Source organism: Peromyscus californicus, unplaced genomic scaffold (genome assembly GCF_007827085.1).
Source record: "Peromyscus californicus insignis strain IS unplaced genomic scaffold, ASM782708v3 Scaffold_20__1_contigs__length_68692818, whole genome shotgun sequence".
Taxonomy (NCBI): Eukaryota; Metazoa; Chordata; class Mammalia; order Rodentia; family Cricetidae; genus Peromyscus; species Peromyscus californicus.
Genome location: NW_026294503.1, coordinates 59,382,659 through 59,403,955, shown reverse-complemented (window position 1 = coordinate 59,403,955; position 21,297 = coordinate 59,382,659). Strand labels below are relative to the sequence as shown.

Here is a 21,297-nt window from a genome sequence, read left to right as displayed (position 1 = left end):
TCTCTCTGTTGAAACTGTTAGAAAGAGGTGTTGTTTGTTTAGTTGGTTGTTTGGTTGTTTCTATGCTATCACACCAGACATGGATCATGACTTTAAAAGCAGCCTGGACTACACATCTGGACCCTGTCAGAAAAAAAAAAGTTACCAATATCAAAGATCTTTCCTGAGCTAGGCATTGTGGAGCACTGAACTGCAAACCTGGAGCCCGTCACAGCCCGGCCACACCCATGACACTTCCTGACTTTCATGTTCTTTCCCACTATAATAAAATTGATGTCTGCCTTAAAACTATACCACAAGTATAGTTTTTAAAAATAAGGAACAAGCCTCAGTGTTGTAAAACGCCTCATCTTCTGAAAAAGAAGAAAGGTTCTAAATGTCCTAAGTAAGACAAACACAGACTATCCATATTGAGGGCACAGTGTCTGCAAAGTGACACGTTTGAACACCTGAAAGCGCTGGGTGAGTTCTGAGAATTTCGCGCCCTCCCCGGAGCGCAGCACAAGGGGAGCAGGCAATGACTCACCCCATGTTCCCATCCATCAGCAGAACCGTGTTGTATATGTGAGAGAAGAGGAAAAGAAACAGGATGGTGCTGAAGAACATCGTCATCCACGATCCGTGGTCTTCACGAAACATTTTTAACCGGAGCAACTGGCCTGAAATATAAACATTATGAGTCAGTGTACACTGGCAATTGAAATTCATGTGTCTCTGCTTCATTTTCACCACGAGAATACCTTTGGGATAAATGGTTACAGAATGCCTTTTTGTTTTTATATGAGGAATGGATAATGACTAAGATCCAAGACAACTAGTATTGCTGTAGGAAGTGGTCTATGTGAGAACTACTACCCAGGGCTTATCCATTACACTGGCATGGGAGTAAATCAGAACACCACCCTTGCTGTATTTTATTTCCTAAATGTGGTTTTGGTTCACACTGAAACTATGTAAGGCAGACAGCAAAAGAACAATAAGTAAGTTCTACGTGGTTTCCTTTTGATTCTAGATGCCCGTTCTTCATATCACGGCCAGCTCCACTTGGAAGACGACTCGGTTTCTTAAGAGACATGACAAGGAAACCAAAGATCCTGCCATCAGACACAGAGGACTTAGCCTCACTCCTCTCTTAAAAGTTTGTACAGCCACATGTGTGAGAGGGGGGGTCACATGTGTGTGTCACAGACAGCAGGGTGTCTTGTGGGAAAATACCATTTCCATTCTGATCCACGGAATCCAATTTACAATGACAAATGAAAAAAAAGAGAGAGACGAGGTTAAAGCGGTAAAATTTTAAGAAAAGAAATATATATTGGGATAAACACTGAACAAAAATTATTAATATCAGAGGTATCCCACAAAATGGTTAAATCTATGGATTCAAGTATTCTGAGAGATGAGTATGCTTTTTTTTCTGTAAATAAAACCCAAGAGAAGGAAAATGGTGAGAATAAGCCTCTCTAAAGATAAACTTTGCCTGGTGTGGTTATTTCCCTTCTTCAGAAAGCTTATCTATTCAAGGAGCAGGGAGATGGCATAGATAGAAGAAGCACACAATGGGGCAGAGGGGCTAGAGATGGTTCACAGTTAGGATCACGTACCATCTTACAGAAGACCCTAGCTCAGTCCCAGTACTCATGGCAGGGTTCTCACGACCACCTGTAACTCCAGCTGAAGGGGGACCCAATACCTTTTTCTGGCCTCTGTGGTCCACTATGTTCATGAGCACACACACACACGCACACGCACACGCACACGCACACGCACATGATTAAAATATCTTTAAAATGAAGTTGACTTGAGATTTTATAATTAAATGTCTCAATACAACAAAAAAAGCTCCCTTTTTAACTACATGAAAGTCATGAAATAGACAAAATTTCCACCTGAAATGATCTTGCTAGAGACAGCTTATGAACAGAGAGAGGTCTGTTAAGACTTAGCTACATGGCTCAGCACTTAGGAGCCCTTACTGCTCTCCCAGAGAACCCAAGTTGGGTTTCCAGCACCCATGTCATGTGGTTCATAACCACCAGCTTCAGCTCTGGGAGTCTGATGCCCCATCCTGGCTTCCAAAGGTCCCCACATACACATAATGCATAAATAAAAATAAGTTTTAGAATGTCAAGGGTTAACTGTTAAACTTGCCCTTCTATTTACTTTGGTTAAAATAGCATATTAGATGTCACTTGGAAACTGGGAAACATTTTCCTATCCATAACTTTAGCTAGAGGGGGAAAAAAAGGCAGATGGCTTACACATGTCTTCTTGACTCACAGAGAAGCAAAGAGCAAATATGAAGGTCAGGAGGGGCTGAGATAGAGCAGCTGGTAAATTTTGTCTTGCAAATGCAGGACTTGAATTCCATCCCAAACCCTACACACACACACACACACACACACACACACACACACACACACACACACACGCACAAAGATTTCAAAAGGAAAATGTAACTGTATAGCTAATAAAATAATGCACAAGGCTCTACCAAAACAAATGATACTAGCACCACCACTGACAAGATTTTAGAACTTGAGGATTAACGAAGCAATTATGGAAAGCCGGGAATGTTGAAGCCTCTCTCTGAGACACTGACAGGACTATCACAGTAAAAAGATATTAGGCAGAAAGTGTTTGGGGCTAAAAATATGGACATAGCCAGGTGGTGGCGGTGCACACCTTTAATCCCAGAACTTGGCAGTCAGAGACAGATGGAGCCCTGTGAGTTTGAGACCAGCCTGGTCTACAGAATGAGTTCTAGGACATCCAGGCAGTTACACAAAGAAACCCTATCTCAAAAAAACAAACAAAAAAACAACCACAACAAGAACAAAAATGACATGAACATCTTAAAACAAATGATAAAAATATCTGTTCATTCATTGAAGAAATATATCTAATACGTTCCTTTTATATGCCAGACACGGTCCTGGTTGCCAGAGACACAAGCAAGAGAATGCTGAGGGTCAAGCAGCAGTTGGCAATGAGTGAAGACACGGCCTTAACTGTGTTCACAGACTGTCTTGCAGGGTCCTCTGTGCCTCCTGTCTTTTCCGCTGCAAAGGCCTGTGCATTTAATGCAATCGTCATAAGGAACCATGAGGACTTGCAATCAGAATTCCGTTAAGACTCTAAACGTGGATTTCTTTTTCAATGTCTATTTATGTCAAAAATTCACTAACAGACTGATTTTATACCCGTGATTTTGGGAGTGCTCTGCAAATAAAGCACTGTGAATTAACCATGTGCTGCCTGAAATAACACAAAGTTAGTAAAAGTAGAAATGTGATGGACCCATTACACGGTCATCACCAAGCTCACAGGCAGTAATTCCAGGCATTAGACGCATCAGTGTAAAATGACAGGTTAGCAGGGTTAGAACTCACTGGAAGAGCACAGCACACGGTCAGCCTTGGTGTGACACAATGATGGAGTCAAATCACATCAAACCTCCCCTGAAGCAACTTCAAGATTAACTCGATAAATAACTACCTATGCCAGAAACAGGTATCCACGGATGCCATCAACTGAATGGCCCCACAAATGACTTTCCCATATAATCTAATCAAACCCAGAACCTCGAAAGTACATAAAGATGTCTGATGAACACACACAGTCTCTGCCCTGCAAGGTGGTCATGCACATTGTTTAACTGGATCGCCAGTGGCATAATTACTCTCCTGGCATAAAGACTAATGGTGGTCCCATCATTTCTTCCTAGTAGTGTTGGTTTGGGCAATAAATTCCAGTCAACTACTATCCACAATGGATTGACTCTAGAGCCTTCCATGAGTACCAAAACCCATGTATGCTCAAGTCCATTACATAAAATAGCATGGCATTGGCATGTACCCCACACAGATCCTCTCATGCACTTTTAATCTTCTCTAGATTTCTTATAATCCCTTAACTGTGAGAATAGTTGCTGTATTGCTTAGGGGGAAATGACCAGAGGGAAAAAATCCTGTACATGTTCAGTACAGGTGCAATGTTTTTCACATATTTTATATTCATTGTTGGCTGAACCTGCAAATATGGAATCCACAGACACATAGAGCTAGTGTATGCCACTAATGCTACAGACCACAGAATCCACAACCTTCTAATGCTTTCTGCTAGGAGAGTCTCAGGTGATACCTCTGTGACAAGAGGCTTCGTGGAACAATAGAGGAAAATACATCAGTAAGAGATCTAGTCAAAATTATTTTTAGTTTGATCCTATGTATCTTTATAAAACTAAAGGCACCCTTATTTTTATAATAAAATAATCTTGTTCTATATGGACTACCACCTTCATTATGACAAAGTGACTGAAAAGTATAGCTTAGTTATTCAAGTGGCATCCAAACCATTATGTGTTGAGGTGAGGGTGGAAAGGCACAGATATTGAGGGCCTACAAAAGTTAGACAAAGCCACCTGGAGTTATCTATCAGGCGTGCCTAATCTGCAACCCACAGGCCACATGCAGCCAAGGGTAGCTCTCAGTGGGGCCCAATACAAAGTCGTCAGTGTCCTTAAAACATTATGAAATGTTTTACAATTGTTTTCAGAACTTGCATGGCTCTCAAGCCCAGGTTTTTTTAGATGACAAGGTAGTGTGACAATGTCAAAAGGGTTAGACACATTGGTGAGAATACAAAAACTTGTCCTAAAAAGATAATGGGTGTCGAACACAGTCCCAACAAGACTAATAATCTCACCACAGGTAAAACGAGACCTCAAATGCAGAAGATACAGGTAGGCAAGTGCAAGAGAGAATTCGGAGGAATTACTCGGCTTCTTGGCTTTGCGGCTGATGCGTTTGCATCACTGGAAGAGAAATGAGTACGTCCTGTCTACTCACTACTTGCTGTGGTTTGAATATGAACTGTCCCCCACACACCCATGTGATGGGTCACTGTTTTTGGAGCTGGTACCAACATTGGGAGGTGGGGGCTGGTTGAAAGCAGTGGGTGATGCAAGGAGTATGAACTTGAAGGGTGCACCTGGTCCCGTGTCCCTCCCTCACTCCTGCTTCCTGTGGCGGGCTGCTCTGCTCTCCTCCCTTCCTCCTCACCGTGATGCTCAGACCCAGCACAGCCCCACTGCCCTGGGTTCAGCCAGCTGTGGACCAGACCTCCGAAACCCTGAGCAATAAGCCCCTTCCCGCTTTTAAGCTCTTTCTCCCAGGTGTTGTCGCTGGGTGAAATACGAACACGCTGCCCGACTTTTAAAAATCATGACTCTGGACCCCTTTCCTTCCAAAGTATTTCTCCCACGAGGCATGTGTGATGAAAGGCCCTCCGAGGAGATGGAACGGGAGTGCTTGTGGTTCCAGATGTGATAGGGGTAGACCCACTAAATGGAAGTTGTTAGCACAGGAGACAGAATGGGTTCAAGGAGGCTTCTAGGTCTGTAGGAGATACAAAGGCTGAGGTCTTCTGGGGGCTACATTCATTGGAGATGACATAGAAATGCAGGAAAGGTCAAGGGCTCAAGGGTCACAGCCTTGGAAATTCAGAGTGTCAGACTGAGCAAGTCTCCAGGAAAGGGGACCACAAGCCTTCAGTAAGAGTGCAATGATCAGGATGACCCACAGCACCTTGAGCAGGGTGATAGTGCCAAGGAGGTGGTTGGGGACATCACCGCCCACTGAGAACAGCAGGCGTGGTAGAATGGCAAATGCAAATGGAAGGGGCTCATCTCAGGATGTTCTGTGCACCTGAAAGGGTCTAAATAGCTTTTCAGCAACAGAAAAACAATCTGAAAATTACCAGTATTGTGTCAATATTTCCCTACGGTCTTGAGTCACTGCTTCGAACGGAAGTGTTTGCCCTGTTCAGGGCTTCAAGTAAGTGAGAAATTAACTTCTCTATAGTCATTGCCTATTTCTGAAGCTATTATTAACACGTTAGTGTCATCTGACCAGATAGAAGACAGCTGAGAAGTCAGATGAGAAGGAAGTTTAAATAGCCCAAATGGAAACTTTATTTCCTCCACTTTTCTCTGTACTCATGGCTGAAGGAATACACAGTAAAACATTTCTGCTGAGCAGAAGACTGAAGGGCAATCACAGCCTACATTGTTCTCACTGAGACTACACACCTGTAGGAGACCTAAGACCCACACTTGACACAGCCATTGCCTGACCTGTACACACTGTACCATCTATGCACTGCAGTGAAATGGGGACCATGGTTCTCTTTTCTGCCTGTTTCTGTGCATGCTGCCATGATTTGAACACGGTTAGATACCCCCGAAAACTCATAGAAATTTAATTCCTACTTTAATAGCATTGAGAGATGCTGCGGTCTTTAAGAGATGATTAAGTTGTTAGGGAAGATTAGTGCCTGGGGCCTGGGTTAATTCTCTCAAGACTGGATTAGTAACCATGAGATAGGTTGTTATAAAATGAAGACACTCTGCATGGTTTGTTTGCTTTGTACATGTCCAACTGCTCTCGGCATTTCAAAGCAGCATGAGCTATTCCAAAGCTGAGGAACACAATGTTCCTGGATTTCTCAGCTTCTGAAATCATGAAGCAAAAATAATCTCGACTCTTTATAAATCATCTTGTCCTCAGTGTTCTTTTAACAGCTGTGGAAAATGCACTAAGACACCACAGTGCCTGGAACATAACTACCTCTAAAATAAATGTTGGTCCAGTTGCTAGGAGGTAGAACACAAACAATACCGTATTGTATGGGACTCTATATTTCTACATCTGCCCTCCTCCTGCCCTGCTCCCCTGAGCCCTACAGAGATTTCCTCAGCTGTTCACACCTCCCTCCACCTCAGATCTCCTCATACACCAGCTCCTTCTGCAGCACCATTGATTCCTATTTAACACGAAACTCCAATTTCCTTATCAGACTTTCCAACATCCTGATTTCCTGTACACTCTATATGTGTTTTATAAGTCCTTTGAAAAACCCCAACTGTAGTTCAGAACTACAGACTGCTTTCACTGATTCTGTTAAAGTGCTGTGGGGAGGGGGGGGCACTACATGACTAGGTTGACCACCACTCACAGCATTGGCCCATGATCTCGAATCCCAGGTGCCATAGCCTGGAACAGTCATTCAGTAACGGCTGTCACTGTGCTTGCCAACTTTTCCCATTTTTCTCCTCAGCATCTGTGTCAACGTTCACCTCTTCACTCTCAGGATATGATATCTATCCCAGATTCAATAACTATGGCCATTCAACATGATTACTCTCAACTCCGCACCCACTCATACTCATCCACTCTCTACTTTCAAGAGCATTCCTTCTTCCTTCTCTTGTTTCTCAGAGGATTCAAAACTGTTCTCCAAAAAGACCTCACCTAACGCCTTTTCAGAAGTGCTATCCACTCTCCCAGGAACTGGCCACAGCTAACTATTCTTTCTTCTGTACACTCAATCGCTCCCTTTTTCCTCATCTTTTTCCCTCTGCCCCCAAAATCTCGTTCACCCTAAAAACAATGCTTGCTTGTTTTCATGTCCTTAAACTACGTTCATTCTCCTTGTCTTTTTATCCAGATTTCATGAAAAGAAATGATCACCGCACCCACTCCCTGAGATCTAATTGGCCATGCAAACACAGCACTGGCATTGTTCTGGCAAATGCTCATGGCACTCACCACTGCCCACTGCAGAAACTCTGGGCATTAATTTACTGGGCATCTTGGCTGTGTATGGCGATGTCCTTTTAATGTTGCATTTTCTTGACTTCCCTATCAGCAAGCACAGTTTGTCCTCGTCCTGTCTTTGTGACTATCCTGGGTGACTATTTTATTTAGGAATCTCCTCTTCTACTTGTCCCATAAGTGATGGTATGCTCCCACGATCTGTCATCAGGCTTGTCTTCATAACAGTCCATGATTGTATCTAGTCTCCTGAGTCCAGCATCCATGTCAAGCAGAGACCTTTCCACCTCAGCTTCTGCCCAGACTCATCCTGAATGGACTACTGGAAAATCAAACTCAGCACATGAAAGAAAACAAATTCCAAATCCCCAATCCTTGTCCCAACAACAAATTGTCCAGATCTCCAGCCTGGTTTTTGTCATCCTTAAATCGCTTTTGACCTCACTCTTTAATAATTTTCAAAACAATCCACAATAGAATTCATCTTTTCCTTGCTCAACAGTCCTATTATTTTACTCTTCTTTTCCATATATAGTTTTGCATTGATTTTTGATGAAACTATTCCAACACCTTCCCAGCTGGCCTTTCTACCTTTGGCCTTCCCCATCTCAAGCACACCTTCCACACAGTCAGTAGACCTAATTGAAACATAAATATAGCCACATCCTCCTTCATTTGAACCTTTCAGTGATCACTTCTTCACCTGCAGTGTGAAAATCTAAGCTTTTGCACATGGTCTACAGGGCATCAGTTGGTTGACCAGCAAGCTTCCTGGTCACCGCTCCCCATCTTCCACTCTGCTTCCCCCAGCACCAATCAGGTTTTGTTTTTTTATGTCTGTGTTGAACCCTCTGCCTGGGTATTCTTCCTTTTCCACAGGCCACCAACTCCTATCCTTCCTACAAGCCTTAAAGTTTAGGTCAGTGATGCTGTCTGGGTCATCTTCCTTGGTTAGTATTTTATATAGTGGAGTAGTACACCAAAGGCACTTCTAGAATAGGCTTGCTAAGGAGACAGCAAGCTCCTGTCAGTGCTGACAAGACTGAATGGTCATTTTCCAGATATATCATAAGGGATTGGACTGCATGATGATTCAAGTCTAGTTTCATTTTGGAGACCAGATGATTTGTTTGATCAATGAGAGATTACCTCCACACCTGTCAACTTTGGAGACTGCTAGCCTTTGAAAATAATTGCTCTTGTCCCTTAAGGATGTATTCCTCCTCATGCTTCCTCTGTCACTACATAACTCTCCAGTACATTAAGTGAACCTGAAGTAACACAGTGATAATATTCTCTAAAGATGTAGTTAATATTTCACATTTTAATATTAAAAACTTGACTAAATACGAGCCTTATTTCTTATCACTAGAAAAAGGATATGAAAGGTAGAATTAAATTGGATCACCACAGTTGAGCATTATTTGAAATCTGCTTTTAATCAGACTGAAATGAGTACATAAAATATTTATTACAAATTTGTGTGAATTTACAGTTTCTAACAAGGTAATTTTTCCTTAAAAGTTAACTAATTGAAATGACATAACAAAAATAACTAAAAGAAAAGAACTGAGGCCCAACAGGAGAGCATCTTCTTGTGCGTAAGACCCTGGCTCAACCATCCCTTCCAAAACATAAAACTTATGGCAACAAAGATTATCTAACACACACACACACACACACACACACACACACACCAGCATACCATTAGAGAAAAGGGGTTTTCTAGTTAGACGCATACAACTTTAAAAAATAAGTATAACATCATAAGCCTGTGTTCCCAAAGAGTGCTATTCCATTAGTCTTCAGATCAAATCTTGATGTTTCTTATACATAAAGAGAATTCAAAAACATCAAACAGATGGTTAGCACCTCTCATTAGAAGTAGGAGCTTATTCACAAAATACTCTTATTCACTTCATTTGACAGAAAATCAAACATAGAGAATTGAAATATAATTCCACACAGACTAAAAATATTTTAACAGTGTATAATTCAAATGAGATTCTAAAATGACAGAACGGTTAGAAACCCATAAAAAATGATGACTAGTGCCTCAGATGTGGTGCCTGGTGCAGATTTCAGGTCTAAGCATTAAGAGAAAAGTGCAGTAAAATATGAATATCCTAAATAAACACATATTGACACAAATTATTCTCAATAAAAGACAGTAGTAAGTCTTACATTTTATTAAAAGTCCAAATATTGACCACTTCCATTAAACCTTTGCACTAATCATTCAGCTTAAATAAATTATTTATTGTTGTTCAACAGGAAATATCATGCTGATATTACTTCTCCTTCATTAAAGAAACAGCTGTGGCTATCCAATGTGAGAATGGGAAATCCACAGTGCCTCCCAACAGGCAGTCCACTTAATTGTTCATATATAATATCATACTCTAGAATTATGATCAAATCAATTTTGTCTCTGTTTTATAGACATGGTCCATGTATAATCATAGGAAATGGTACTTTCAGGTTAAAAACCTCCATATAATGTCAATTTCATGTTGTCCAAACTGGCAAAACAAAACAAAGCACCTCAGATTCAAAACAATTATTTTAAAAGCACGATTATCTCAATGGTTAATAACAAAAAATATTTTTATCTATTCTGTTACTTCAAGTGAAAGTAGGTAAAAGGCTTTCTGAAATGTCAGATGTGCTAAAATTGGCAATGGGAGTAGAAATTATAGGCTAAAATTCTCAAAAATCAGTATCATTACTATCATTGAATTCTTATGCCTTCATTTTACTAATAGCAATTTTGGAAAACAATGATCTATTTTTAAAAAAATAGCTTTTTGTTTACTATCAGATACTAATCTAACTAAAAGGTAGGCTTCAGGCATATCCAATTGATTCACAGTGCAACTGACTAAAAGGAACGTTTCAGGCATGTCCAGTCTATTCATACTGCAACCTAATGTTGTCCACTACAAAGTCCACACTTGAGAACTGCACAGTCAAGTTACCAAATATGAATCACAATTCTGTACTAGGATGCTATCCTGGGGTGCATCAGACCTGTGAGCAACATGATTTCCACAGTTTCTAGCAATCCTGACTATCCACCAGGTCCCTGGTCATCACAAGGAGGAAAGAAAGGGAGGCCTGTCATCCCTGAACATAATTCATTGACAGGAGAAGTCAGGTCAGAGGCCAGGATTCGGCCACACCCCCAACACCTCCAATATTCCTGTTGCCAGTACCTCTGTGCTCAGGGCTGTCAGACTCAACTTTCATCTTGAACCTAGTTCCATTCACCACTGTCCTCTGTGTAGACAGATGTTTTACTACCTGCAGACTCACTCTTCTCTCTGCACAGTCTTCTTACAGAGTTGAAAAGCAGATACATTAGAAACTCTGTAACAGAAATGTAACTGTAGAAGCACCAACTGTATAGAACGGGCACTTACAGCAGCTGCAATCTGCTCTTTAATCTGCAATAACGTTGCAGCACAACGGATTGCAACTCCCTTGTCTGATAAATGAGAAAGTGGAGATGCAAATGTGCTCCCACATTGGCCACACAAAAATTTTAAGGCAATGCCAAGGACTTTTAATGTCTTTTAAGGTGGTTTAGAAAAAATAAATCAATTGTTTGCTTCTTAAACTAAGAGTAAAGACATTTTGATTTGGGCAATTTTCTAAGCCCAGGTTAAAGTACAATGAAAAAATGGGATGCGGCATCATGTAGCAATCAAAGCCAAAAAAGATATCTTCCCTTTGAGTGAAATTAAAAGTATCCAGTCCCCAAAAAGCAAGTCCGTCATCCCCACTACTTATAAGTCATCCCCACTACTTATAAGTCAGTACAAAGTGAGTAAGACTCTATAGGAGTCTATGATTTCATTAAAAAAACTATTTTTTTCTGCTTAATCTGAACTCCAAAGTTGAAAAAATAATTTAAACACCATACGTGTTGTGTCAGCATGGTACCATATGGCAGATTCCTTAACTCTTGCATAATTATTACTGATTTCTACCTACTCCTGGGTTTTGCTCTAGAATACATTAAATCGTTTGGAAATAGTCTTTCTTGTTTTCTGTAGGTTTTCCTGAACATATGCACTGTACATGGTGCTGCAACACATCACATCACTTTTGTATACTGTCATTCTTTAAGATCTGTAAACCCACCAGATCAGAGAAGCTGGGATCAAAGATGGTAGACAGCGCAGGAGGACCATCTGCCCAAGTCTCCAGGGAATACACTCGGGGAAGCTGCATAACACTCTCAGAAAAGGTGGATGCTCGCTGGAAAATCTCCAGTTTAATAGGAAAATAAAAGAAGAACAAAACTGAAAAGGAACAGAACAAAGTCCATAGCAGCCAGACTGGCATAGCCTAGGGAGCTCCCCACTGCGCGTGAGTGGAGTGACAAGAGCACAGTATTCTCAGTAACAGATGTGTTAATGAGAGAAGAAAGAGAGAGAAGAAAGGAGACAAATATTAGAAATGGCAGCAGCAGGAGGAGGAAAGAAATGCTAGGGAAACCCTCTCCATGGGCACTGGCCTGGAGCCACAGTGAGATGCTATTAGTAAAAAGATGCTTAAGATGGTGCTTGGCGACCCCAGACTCTCCAGGAACTGAACTGTCAGAAGTTCTGATAGACTACACGCTGCATGCTGAAACCTAGTCAACCAAATAACCCTGGTGTGGGGTAAAACTTCGAGCAAGGTCTTTAATGTAGGAGGTGAAACTCTCAAACCAGAAGAAGGAAAAGTACAGGAAACATTTCAAGACCAAAGCAAGGACTTTGTGAATAGGTCACAAGTCACTCAGGAAATAATGCTGACAACTGATAAATGGGACCTCATAAAATTGAAAAGCTCTTATAGAGCAAAGGAGTAATTAATCAAGTAAAAAAGGCAGCCTGTAGAAATGGAAGAAAATCTTTATGGTGAGACTAGCTTATTTTGCTTAATATGGCTCTCTGCAGTTGCTGATACTTGACTTTAAGCAGTATAATTTCACTGTAGCCTTCATGGTAGAAATGTCCACGGCACAGATACCACAACTTCTTTATCCACACCTCTGTTGTCCAACAAGAGAAAATCTGTACATCTGGCAGAAGACTACTATCCAGAATATAGAAAGAATCAAAAAACCAACAAGAAATCAGACCACCCAATCAATTAATGTACAAATGAAATGAGTAGACAGTTCTCAAAAAATGAAATTTAAATGGCCAATAAATACAAAAAAAAATTATTAAATCTAGCCACCAGAGAAACACAAAGCAAAAGTACAATAAGTTTCCCTCTTGCTTCAGTCAATATGGTAATCTTTATGGAAACAATAACAACAGATATTGATAAAGATGTGAAAAGAGGGACCCCCGAGACACTGCTGGGTCCCTTACAAAACTGAAAATAGATATATCACAGGACCTAGACATATCACTTCTGAGCACTTACCTGAAAGACTCCAAATCAATATTTCACAGAGATACTTGCTCATCTGTTGTGGGAACTCACAGAGGCTTTCTAAGGAGAAATTACTCAGGGTCAGAGAATCTGAGCTTGCTTTACCCAGCAGAGCTGCATAAAATGGGATGACTTGAAAATGGGCATGTTTACCAGGTGTTTGGAAGGGTCTACACTTTGTTACACGATGTGCTTTGATCTTGCAAGAGGGAGGTCTTTTGCCTTTCCCCTTGGCATATTATAAAAATGATGGGTTATATCTTTCTGTATGCTGTGAATATGTGTTGTTCTGATTGGTTGATAAATAAAGCTGTTTGGCCTATGACAAGGCAGCTTAGAAACAGGTGGAAAATCCAAGTGGAGAGACAGAAAGAAGGCAAGGAGAGACACCAGTGAGCTGCCCAATGAGCAGCATGTAATGGGACTCAGGTAAAGCCTGTAATCACACATTTGCCAAAAGTTGGATAATAGAAAAAAACTATAGAATTAAATCAGCCTATATACTTTAAAGATGTGCTGACCTCAGAATGGAAACCAGGATATATGTTACATTGGGGACAAGGTTTTGCTTTTGTTTCTACAGGGGAAGATAAGCTGTGGATACCATCAAAATTGATAAAGGTTTGATTTGAACAAGAGAGACCTCTTAATTAGAAGAGGTGATAGTTCATCAACCCGCATGACCATCCAATTAACTTGGATTTAAATTAACTTACACCACAAACAAATGCTTTTCATTTAATCAGATATAACTTGCCAAAAGGGAACCTCCCCAAACTTAGGCTTGGGGGAGGGTTTTTGTTTTTGTCTTTCAGGAAATGAAGGCTAAGAAATGTGAAGAACACTGGACAAATGAGACATCTGAAGAAAAAGGACAAAATCATCCAGAATAAATGTCCCAAGAAAAAAAGTAAATTGGCCTATTGGTATATCATCTATAAAATTTTCTAAATCTTTCTAAATGTTTGTTTCTGCTGTTCTCTACAGACACTTAACACAAATGGTCTTTTTGTAGTTCCAGTTCAATTAAAAATTAAAGCTGGCTTTGGAGTTGGAGAATGACTCTCTCCTCTAAACCCAAGCATGTTGTTAAAAAAGAAAATGTAAAATCTCTGTATTGTGTCAGAAGAAAGAGCCATCTGATATGTGACGGTAGGAAACCAAAATTAAGGGACTATTCTATTGTCATTAATCTCAATTCTTAGGTTCTATTTTGATTCTTTAAACTTTTCTTAAGGTATGAATTTTATATCAAAATGTATAAGATTAATGTATATATTTTAAACTTTTATTATGATATTAATGGTCATATAAAGTACTAACTAATTCCAGAAAAAAAGCTGCCTATACATGTTTTTGTGTTGGAGTCTCTATCAGTTTTTCTCCAGGGAATTATGACCAGGCCTAACAGTGAATTTGAAGTCTCCAGAAAGATGATGGGGCCCCACAATGATGATTCCACTTGGACAACAATACTACTACTAAGCTGACAAATATCTCCAAAAGATCAGCTTTGGACTACAAACTGCTCAGAACAATTTTGAGATGGCTAGCTGAGATGATCCAGTCTCAAAAACTATTTGAGTGAGGACTTGAGACAAGCCCTGTACTTTTGCATTATGCAGAGACTGGACAACAAATGATATAGCTACCTCTCCTAGAACTTGATAATTAACCCAAATTTTTTCTTTTCAGCATCCCCTAAAGATTCCTTCACCCACAAATAGCAGGAAGTAGTTTTAAGAACATGAGGTCCATATTCCCAAGAGGTGGGGCGGGTGGATTTTGGTCTTTAAATGGTTTTGGGGTTTAGGATAATTGTCATTGTTTAGGAGGGTTGGTTACAAGTTGTTATTGTTAGTGGTCAGGAAAGAGGCTAAACAAAAGAGATTAGATATAAAGTTCTTGTTTGAAAAAGAAAAAGAAAAGAAAAAATAAGATATAGATAAGAGGTAGATTATTGAATCTACTCTGAAAAAAAGAGATATAGAAATGATACAATAATGGGTAGATTATTGAATCTACTTTTAAAAGACAACTGCTAGTTTTAAATACTTTACATTGGATTGGATTGTTATATATTGTATACAAATTATGTATATTAAGATTGATATTGTTAGAAAATGCTGTATGTATATTTCTAATCTTGTTCAGGATATTGTACCCATACAGTTCATTTAACAATGTAATGCAATTTGCTAATCCTTGAATGTTATTATTACCAACTATTAGGATATAAAAATGAAAGTTAGTAGTTAGACATCCCAATTGAACTTGTAGTCATATTAGGTATGTTTTCAAGGTCAAGCAGATATATTTTAGATAGACAGGTCATCTTCAAACCCTTCAGAGATCTACAGAATATGGCATTTAAAATGTTTTAGTAACATAGATTTTTTTTATGACTATGAGACATATCTGTTACTGGCTGTACCAATCTACTTCAGAGAAGATATGGGCATTGAAGAAACTGCATATGGAGTTAACTTTCACTGTGGCAAATGTTAGCCACTGGGCAACAAAGTGCTCTCGCATCGACTGCTGACAGTATGCTATCCAAAATGGACAGACAGGACACAAAACAAAGGACTACCAATCCTTGCCAAGACAATTGTGGTTGCAGCTTTGACAACAAGTGTCCTCTGAGGCCAGGACAATATGGCACCATCATTGAAGTGGCTTTGTGATCCAGAAAAGGTACAGTGCTCCTTTCTTCGAAGGCAGCTGAACAGGCAGTGAACCAATGGCTTCTGGTGTGCAGTGGAACAGTAGCTGAAACAGTTATTCTTGAAGGAGTAACTAGGCTGACAGAGTGTAACCTCTCAATGGTAGACTGGCATTTAATAAAGGAGATGAAGCCACCCACAAGCCGAGAAGAATGGGCAGCCGAATTCCAAAAACACCAGCCATTTCCAGAATTTAAAATCCTGAATCATGACAGGACACTGGCAGAATTCAAATTTATCTAGTACATGGAATACTCACACCAAATGTGAGGTCAAGCTGTAGGTCTTGTGTACATCTTACTTCACATCACAAATGAGTCTGTCAGATATACTAAGCCTGTAGGCTGAAGATGATGTCCCAACATGCAGAGAAACCTCGGGTGACTGTCCAGGTAGCTAGCTGTTTCTGTCATAATTCATTTTTTGGAAGTCACTTGTTTGTACTTCCTGTTTTACTGGGTAATATTATTTCCTTCTCAGGTCTCTGAGGGAGTTGAAGATTAGGTAGCTGTAGTTACAGTTTTCCTTGTTAAGAAATTCAGAAAAGAAACACACTAATAGGTATTGTGTATAATTTTGAAAGACATCATAAGATAGTTTTCTGTTGGTAATACAAGATAGAAAGTGAATTAGGTACATTTTGGACTCACCAAAGTAGGATAGATAATGGAATATTTTCTCTGAATTTGTCAATGCAAATGGACTAGACATTGTTGATATATTTATTGCTTGAATATATTGTATATAGTTATTGTACTTATTGTATATAGTTTTTCTTATATTAGTTATAACTTTATTAGACAAAAAAAGGGGAAATGTGGTGATATTTTATTTGTGCTAAAATATGGTGACATTTTATTTGTATGTTAATAAATAAAGCTTTCCTGGAGATCAGGGGGAAAAGGCCAGCCATTTTAAGTAAAAAAGAAGTCAGGCAGCACATGCCCTTCATCCCTTATCAGGCAGGATCTCTGTGAGTTCAAGGCCACACTAGGGAACAGAGCCAAGCATGGTGACACACGCCTTTAATCCCAGTACCAACCATAGAGGCCTGGAGGTCTATATAGACAGACAGAAAGTGACAGAGCTGTATAGGAAGAGGAAGTGAGGTAGCTGGGCTAAGATAGCCAATGAGAGGGCAGAACAGCAAGGCAATAAAGGCGTGGGTAGACAGGAAGTAACACACATTTACAAGCTGCAGAGTTGGTAAGGTAAGGTTGGCTGGTGGCTTTCCCTTTTTCCCTGATCTAAGGCTTTCACCCCTATATTTGGCTCCATGTTTTTTATTTAATAAGACCATTTAGAAATTTGTCTGTAGTAAATAAGTATCAAATGATGGGTGTCTGTGTGGACCAATAAAATCAATGTCTATTTTTGTCACATTAAGAAAATGAATGCTAGACAAAATCCCTTGTGAGTAAAAACACCTTGATAATGGACCATGAGATGACATGGTCAAACATCTCAGTGAAGCTCAGAGTTTAGACTCATACAGGTTACAATTCCAAACATTTCTCAAACTGTTGCAAAGCATTAAAAAACAGGTGAACTCATTTCCTTGTGTCAAAGGCTTGCTCTCTACTTGTCAGAGCTTCTTCAAGTGACCAGAGAAAACAACTGAGCAGTCAAGTCTTCGGATGGCTGACAGACTGACAGCTTCAAGGGATTCCAAACCAACACCAGTGGGCTGTTCTCACGGTGGCCACGGAAAAGCCTGGTTACGGAGGTTTGTTCCCAAGTGGGCCACTGAGCTCTGGGTTGATGACTCACAGTGATATGTAAATGTATGCTCTACTATTACTCTGCAAACTAGCAGGGGTACTTTAGAATCTGAAGCATGGGAATGAGTGACGAAAACTATCTACGATAGGTAGAGTTACGAGGAGAGATCTGAGACCACCAAGAGTATGCTGGTCTAACGTTCACAGTGGTAGTGTTTGCTTTGCCTTAAGAGAAGTTGCTGTTATGATGACAGACAAAAAGGAGCTTCGTGACAATAGCTTCCATAGCCCCGAAGACCTAAAAGTAGTTTCGAAGGTCAGCGTTTGTGTAGTAAATGTCACTAACGACATTTTAACCTCTTCTCTAATTTACACCAAGTGTCACAGTTGAGCATCCACGGTGCCCTTTAGTCAGAAGGCTGATACCTACATTACCAGTAACGGGCATGGGTGTTACTCCACGCAATCAGTGCCTATGGTAGATGAATACATATTTAAGCATTATAGCTGAAATGTTGATAACTCTTTCCTCTTTAAGTATTTAGAAAATATTGCTTCCAATATTCAGTTTTAATAGGAAACTTGTAACATGTCTCACTTACAGGAAGAAAAAAAAAACAAAACAAACTAGAAAGCTATAGGCTAGAACGCTATGCTTCACCAGTACACTTAGCAAGTAGCATTTCCCAAGAAGATACAACATTTTTAAAATTAAGATCCACAGTACAATTTTTGCTTGAACTCTCACTTCTAAATCCATTATTTCATTTAGTTAGCACTTAACAGGGATACATAGTGATAAAAGTGACATACTAATCTATTTAGACATTACTCTAATACTTGATGGCTGTTACTTAATAGTTACATATTATAAATTGCATTCCTATCTGGAGCCTCACAAATATAACTTTCCATAAACTAAATACTACTTCATAGAAATATTTTTTTCTGTCTGAGGGTATAGAAACATGTGGTTAGGATATTTTTGTGGTTTGGTATATTTTTCAATACTTATAATTCCAAGAACTGTCTGCCCTCAGTGCAGTTACATGACTACAAAAAATGAAGTTGATTGCTTTTATGGCGCATTAACTTCAAGTTATGAAAGAAAAACATCATCTTATAAGTTTTTGCTTAATCAAGTATGCAAACCTGTAACTTCAGAGAGATTGGTAGGAAAATTTCTCCAAATATAAGCTAATCTTAATTAATGCCTTGTACAATCTAAAAGCAGCTATTTGCCAGAGCCTGAGTGAAGTAATAACTCATGAGGAGTTTATAAGAAGAAATATTAATATTATAGCAGATTAGATGCTTCTGTGGCTGATTAAGAATAGGTAAAGTCAAACTGGCACCCACTGCAGGTTACATTAAGGTCAGTGTCACGTGGGACATTGACATGTTACCAAGAACCACTACTCCGATTGCTTTCCTTTTTACATGAAACAATAAATCTTTATGAGATTATATTCAAAGACAACTGAGTGCTAGAAAATGGGCAAAGCACATTCCTTCAGGTGTCTATCTGCCACAGGGTCACTGAAATGCTCTATTTGGGCATCCACGAAGGAAATGTCCTCAAGAGGAAAGCACTTTACATTTTGAAGTACCTAGGATAGATCTAACTACAGGAGAAGACACAGACAACTCTAAATACCAATAACATAGAGCTCAGGAAGAAAAATCCCACAAGAGAAAAGAGCAGGAAATGCTGTGGAGTATGACTAAGGAAAGAGAATATTATTTTAAGAGAATCAATAGAGCCAGGATATTTTTTAAATGGGTGGGCAGCTGTTCCAGTTTGTTTCTCTGTTGCTGTGATAAAACACGGACCAAAAGTGGAGAAAAGGACTCATTTCAGCCTACATGGAGGGAAACCAAGGCAGGAACATGGAGGCAGGAACTAAAGCAGAGGCCATGGAGGAATGATACATAATGGCTTGCCCTCCATGGCTTGCTCAGCTATTTGTTTATACTATTCAGAACCGCCTGCCCAGGGATGGCACCTCCCACAGTGGGCTGGGCCCTCCCACATCGATCATCAATCAAGACAATGTCCCACAGACATGCTCACAAGCCAATCTGATGGAGACAAGTCTTCAGTTGAGGTTTCTTCTTACCAGGTGTGTCAAATTGAAAACCAAGATTAGCCATCTTGGCAGTTTTATAATAATGGCTGCCAGAGACTCCAATTATAGAGGCCAATGGGAGTCAAATGTAGCGGTGGAGAGAGTCCAGATCAGGGACTACTGGAAAAAAACAGTGGCCCTGAAGAGTGGAGACAGGAAGGGATGACAATCATAGTAAGGTAGATAGCATTAAACTTGAACAGGACAGCAAATATCCAGACAAGGCATTCTTGATTGTAAACACAATGAATAACGAGGCTTCCAAGCAAAGACGAGGCTGTCTTGGATTTGTGCTCTATAAGACAAATTTATAGAATTTCATTCATATTTAAAGGATGGATTTTAAAACAATCCTGAAATCGTACAATGGGAAGTGTTTGGTGGCAATGCCTAGTGTCTTAGAGCCGCTGCTTGACAAAGACGACAGTGCTCTGACAACATGGACTGACCCTTCACTGCCCTCGGTGGAGTTTGCTGCACAGCTCTTGCCTATGTCTTTGACATGTTTAATGTTTGAACTCCTTGCTGTCAAGGGCCCCTCACCAAAGGCTAGATCCAGGACAATGTAACAATTCCTAAGAAAGCTGATGTTAAGACTAAAACTTATGGTGATTCCCTGGGAGAATTAGCTATGTAAGAAATTGAGTCTTCTATAGAACTTATTACTTAAGCGATATTCATAAACATGAGACAAAGGATCTGGAACAAATCATTTAAGAAGACAAACTCAGGGAAATTTTAGAAGCGGGCAAACGATAACTGAATTATTAGGTTTTCATCCCTTGCCCAGAAACACAGAACTAGTATGGACAAGAAAAAGATTTTTATTACAAAATTATCAACAGGCCTTGGTGCCCTCCTGAAGGCAAAGTAAACAGTTTTAGGAATCTTGATGTTCTTTGACGCTTTGCAGGATTGTAATAAAGATAGAGACCACATTAAAACAAGAGTTTATGTCAGAGACACAAAGAGAAACATCTTGGCTCTGTGAACTGCCTGACTTCCTGAGCAGACCTGTCAGGTCAGGACTTCTCTGAGTGTAGAAAGAATAAAGAGCAGAAGACGGTATTTCAGAAGTCAAGGAGAAGGATGGTGGGCTTATGTCAGATATAAAAGAAAGAATCTAAACAAGGGACCAAGGAATTAGATTCCTGTAGAAAGATCAAATATTCATTATAGTAGATTAATAGACTAACAGGTAGTAGGAAATAACTTCTTATCTATTAACTTAGTCAAACTTAAATAGAGACATCCTGTCTAGTTTTTCTGTAACCGCAAGGCTTTATGACACCAATTTTAAGGAAAAAGCTATTGAGCTAAAAGAATTGATTTTATCATAATGTTAAATTTTAGTTCTCGTGAAATTTGCTGTTTGCTCTTTTTATTTCTTTTACTTTGATATACTTATGTAATCACGGAAGACTTTAGAAAATGTATGTACCATGAAAAGACTATGTAATCAATGATTAAAGGCCATGAGGAAATGATTTTGTGTATAAATAAAGCCTGTAAGAGATATAGGTTGTCAAAGTAGGACAAGCCACGCCGAGATGTGCTTCTGTCCATCTCTCCTAAATGAAACTGAGATGTGCCCCATGTCTGATTCCCCCCTCACCGCTCTTGCATCCACCCACCTTCAGACCCCGCCCTCATCTGGAGCTGGACTCCG

General features: G+C 39.8%; 1 protein-coding gene across 3 annotated transcripts in view; it reads right to left on the bottom strand.

Annotated features, from left to right (window-relative positions):
- Tmem117 (transmembrane protein 117) overlaps positions 1-21,297 on the bottom strand; it is a 523,663-nt gene that overhangs the window by 441,181 nt on the left and 61,185 nt on the right. For all 3 annotated transcript variants that reach the window (XM_052748758.1, XM_052748757.1, XM_052748756.1), the window contains exon 3: positions 527-659. In XM_052748758.1, coding sequence (XP_052604718.1) covers positions 527-659 — 133 coding nt within the window. The remainder of the gene's footprint in view (positions 1-526; positions 660-21,297) is intronic.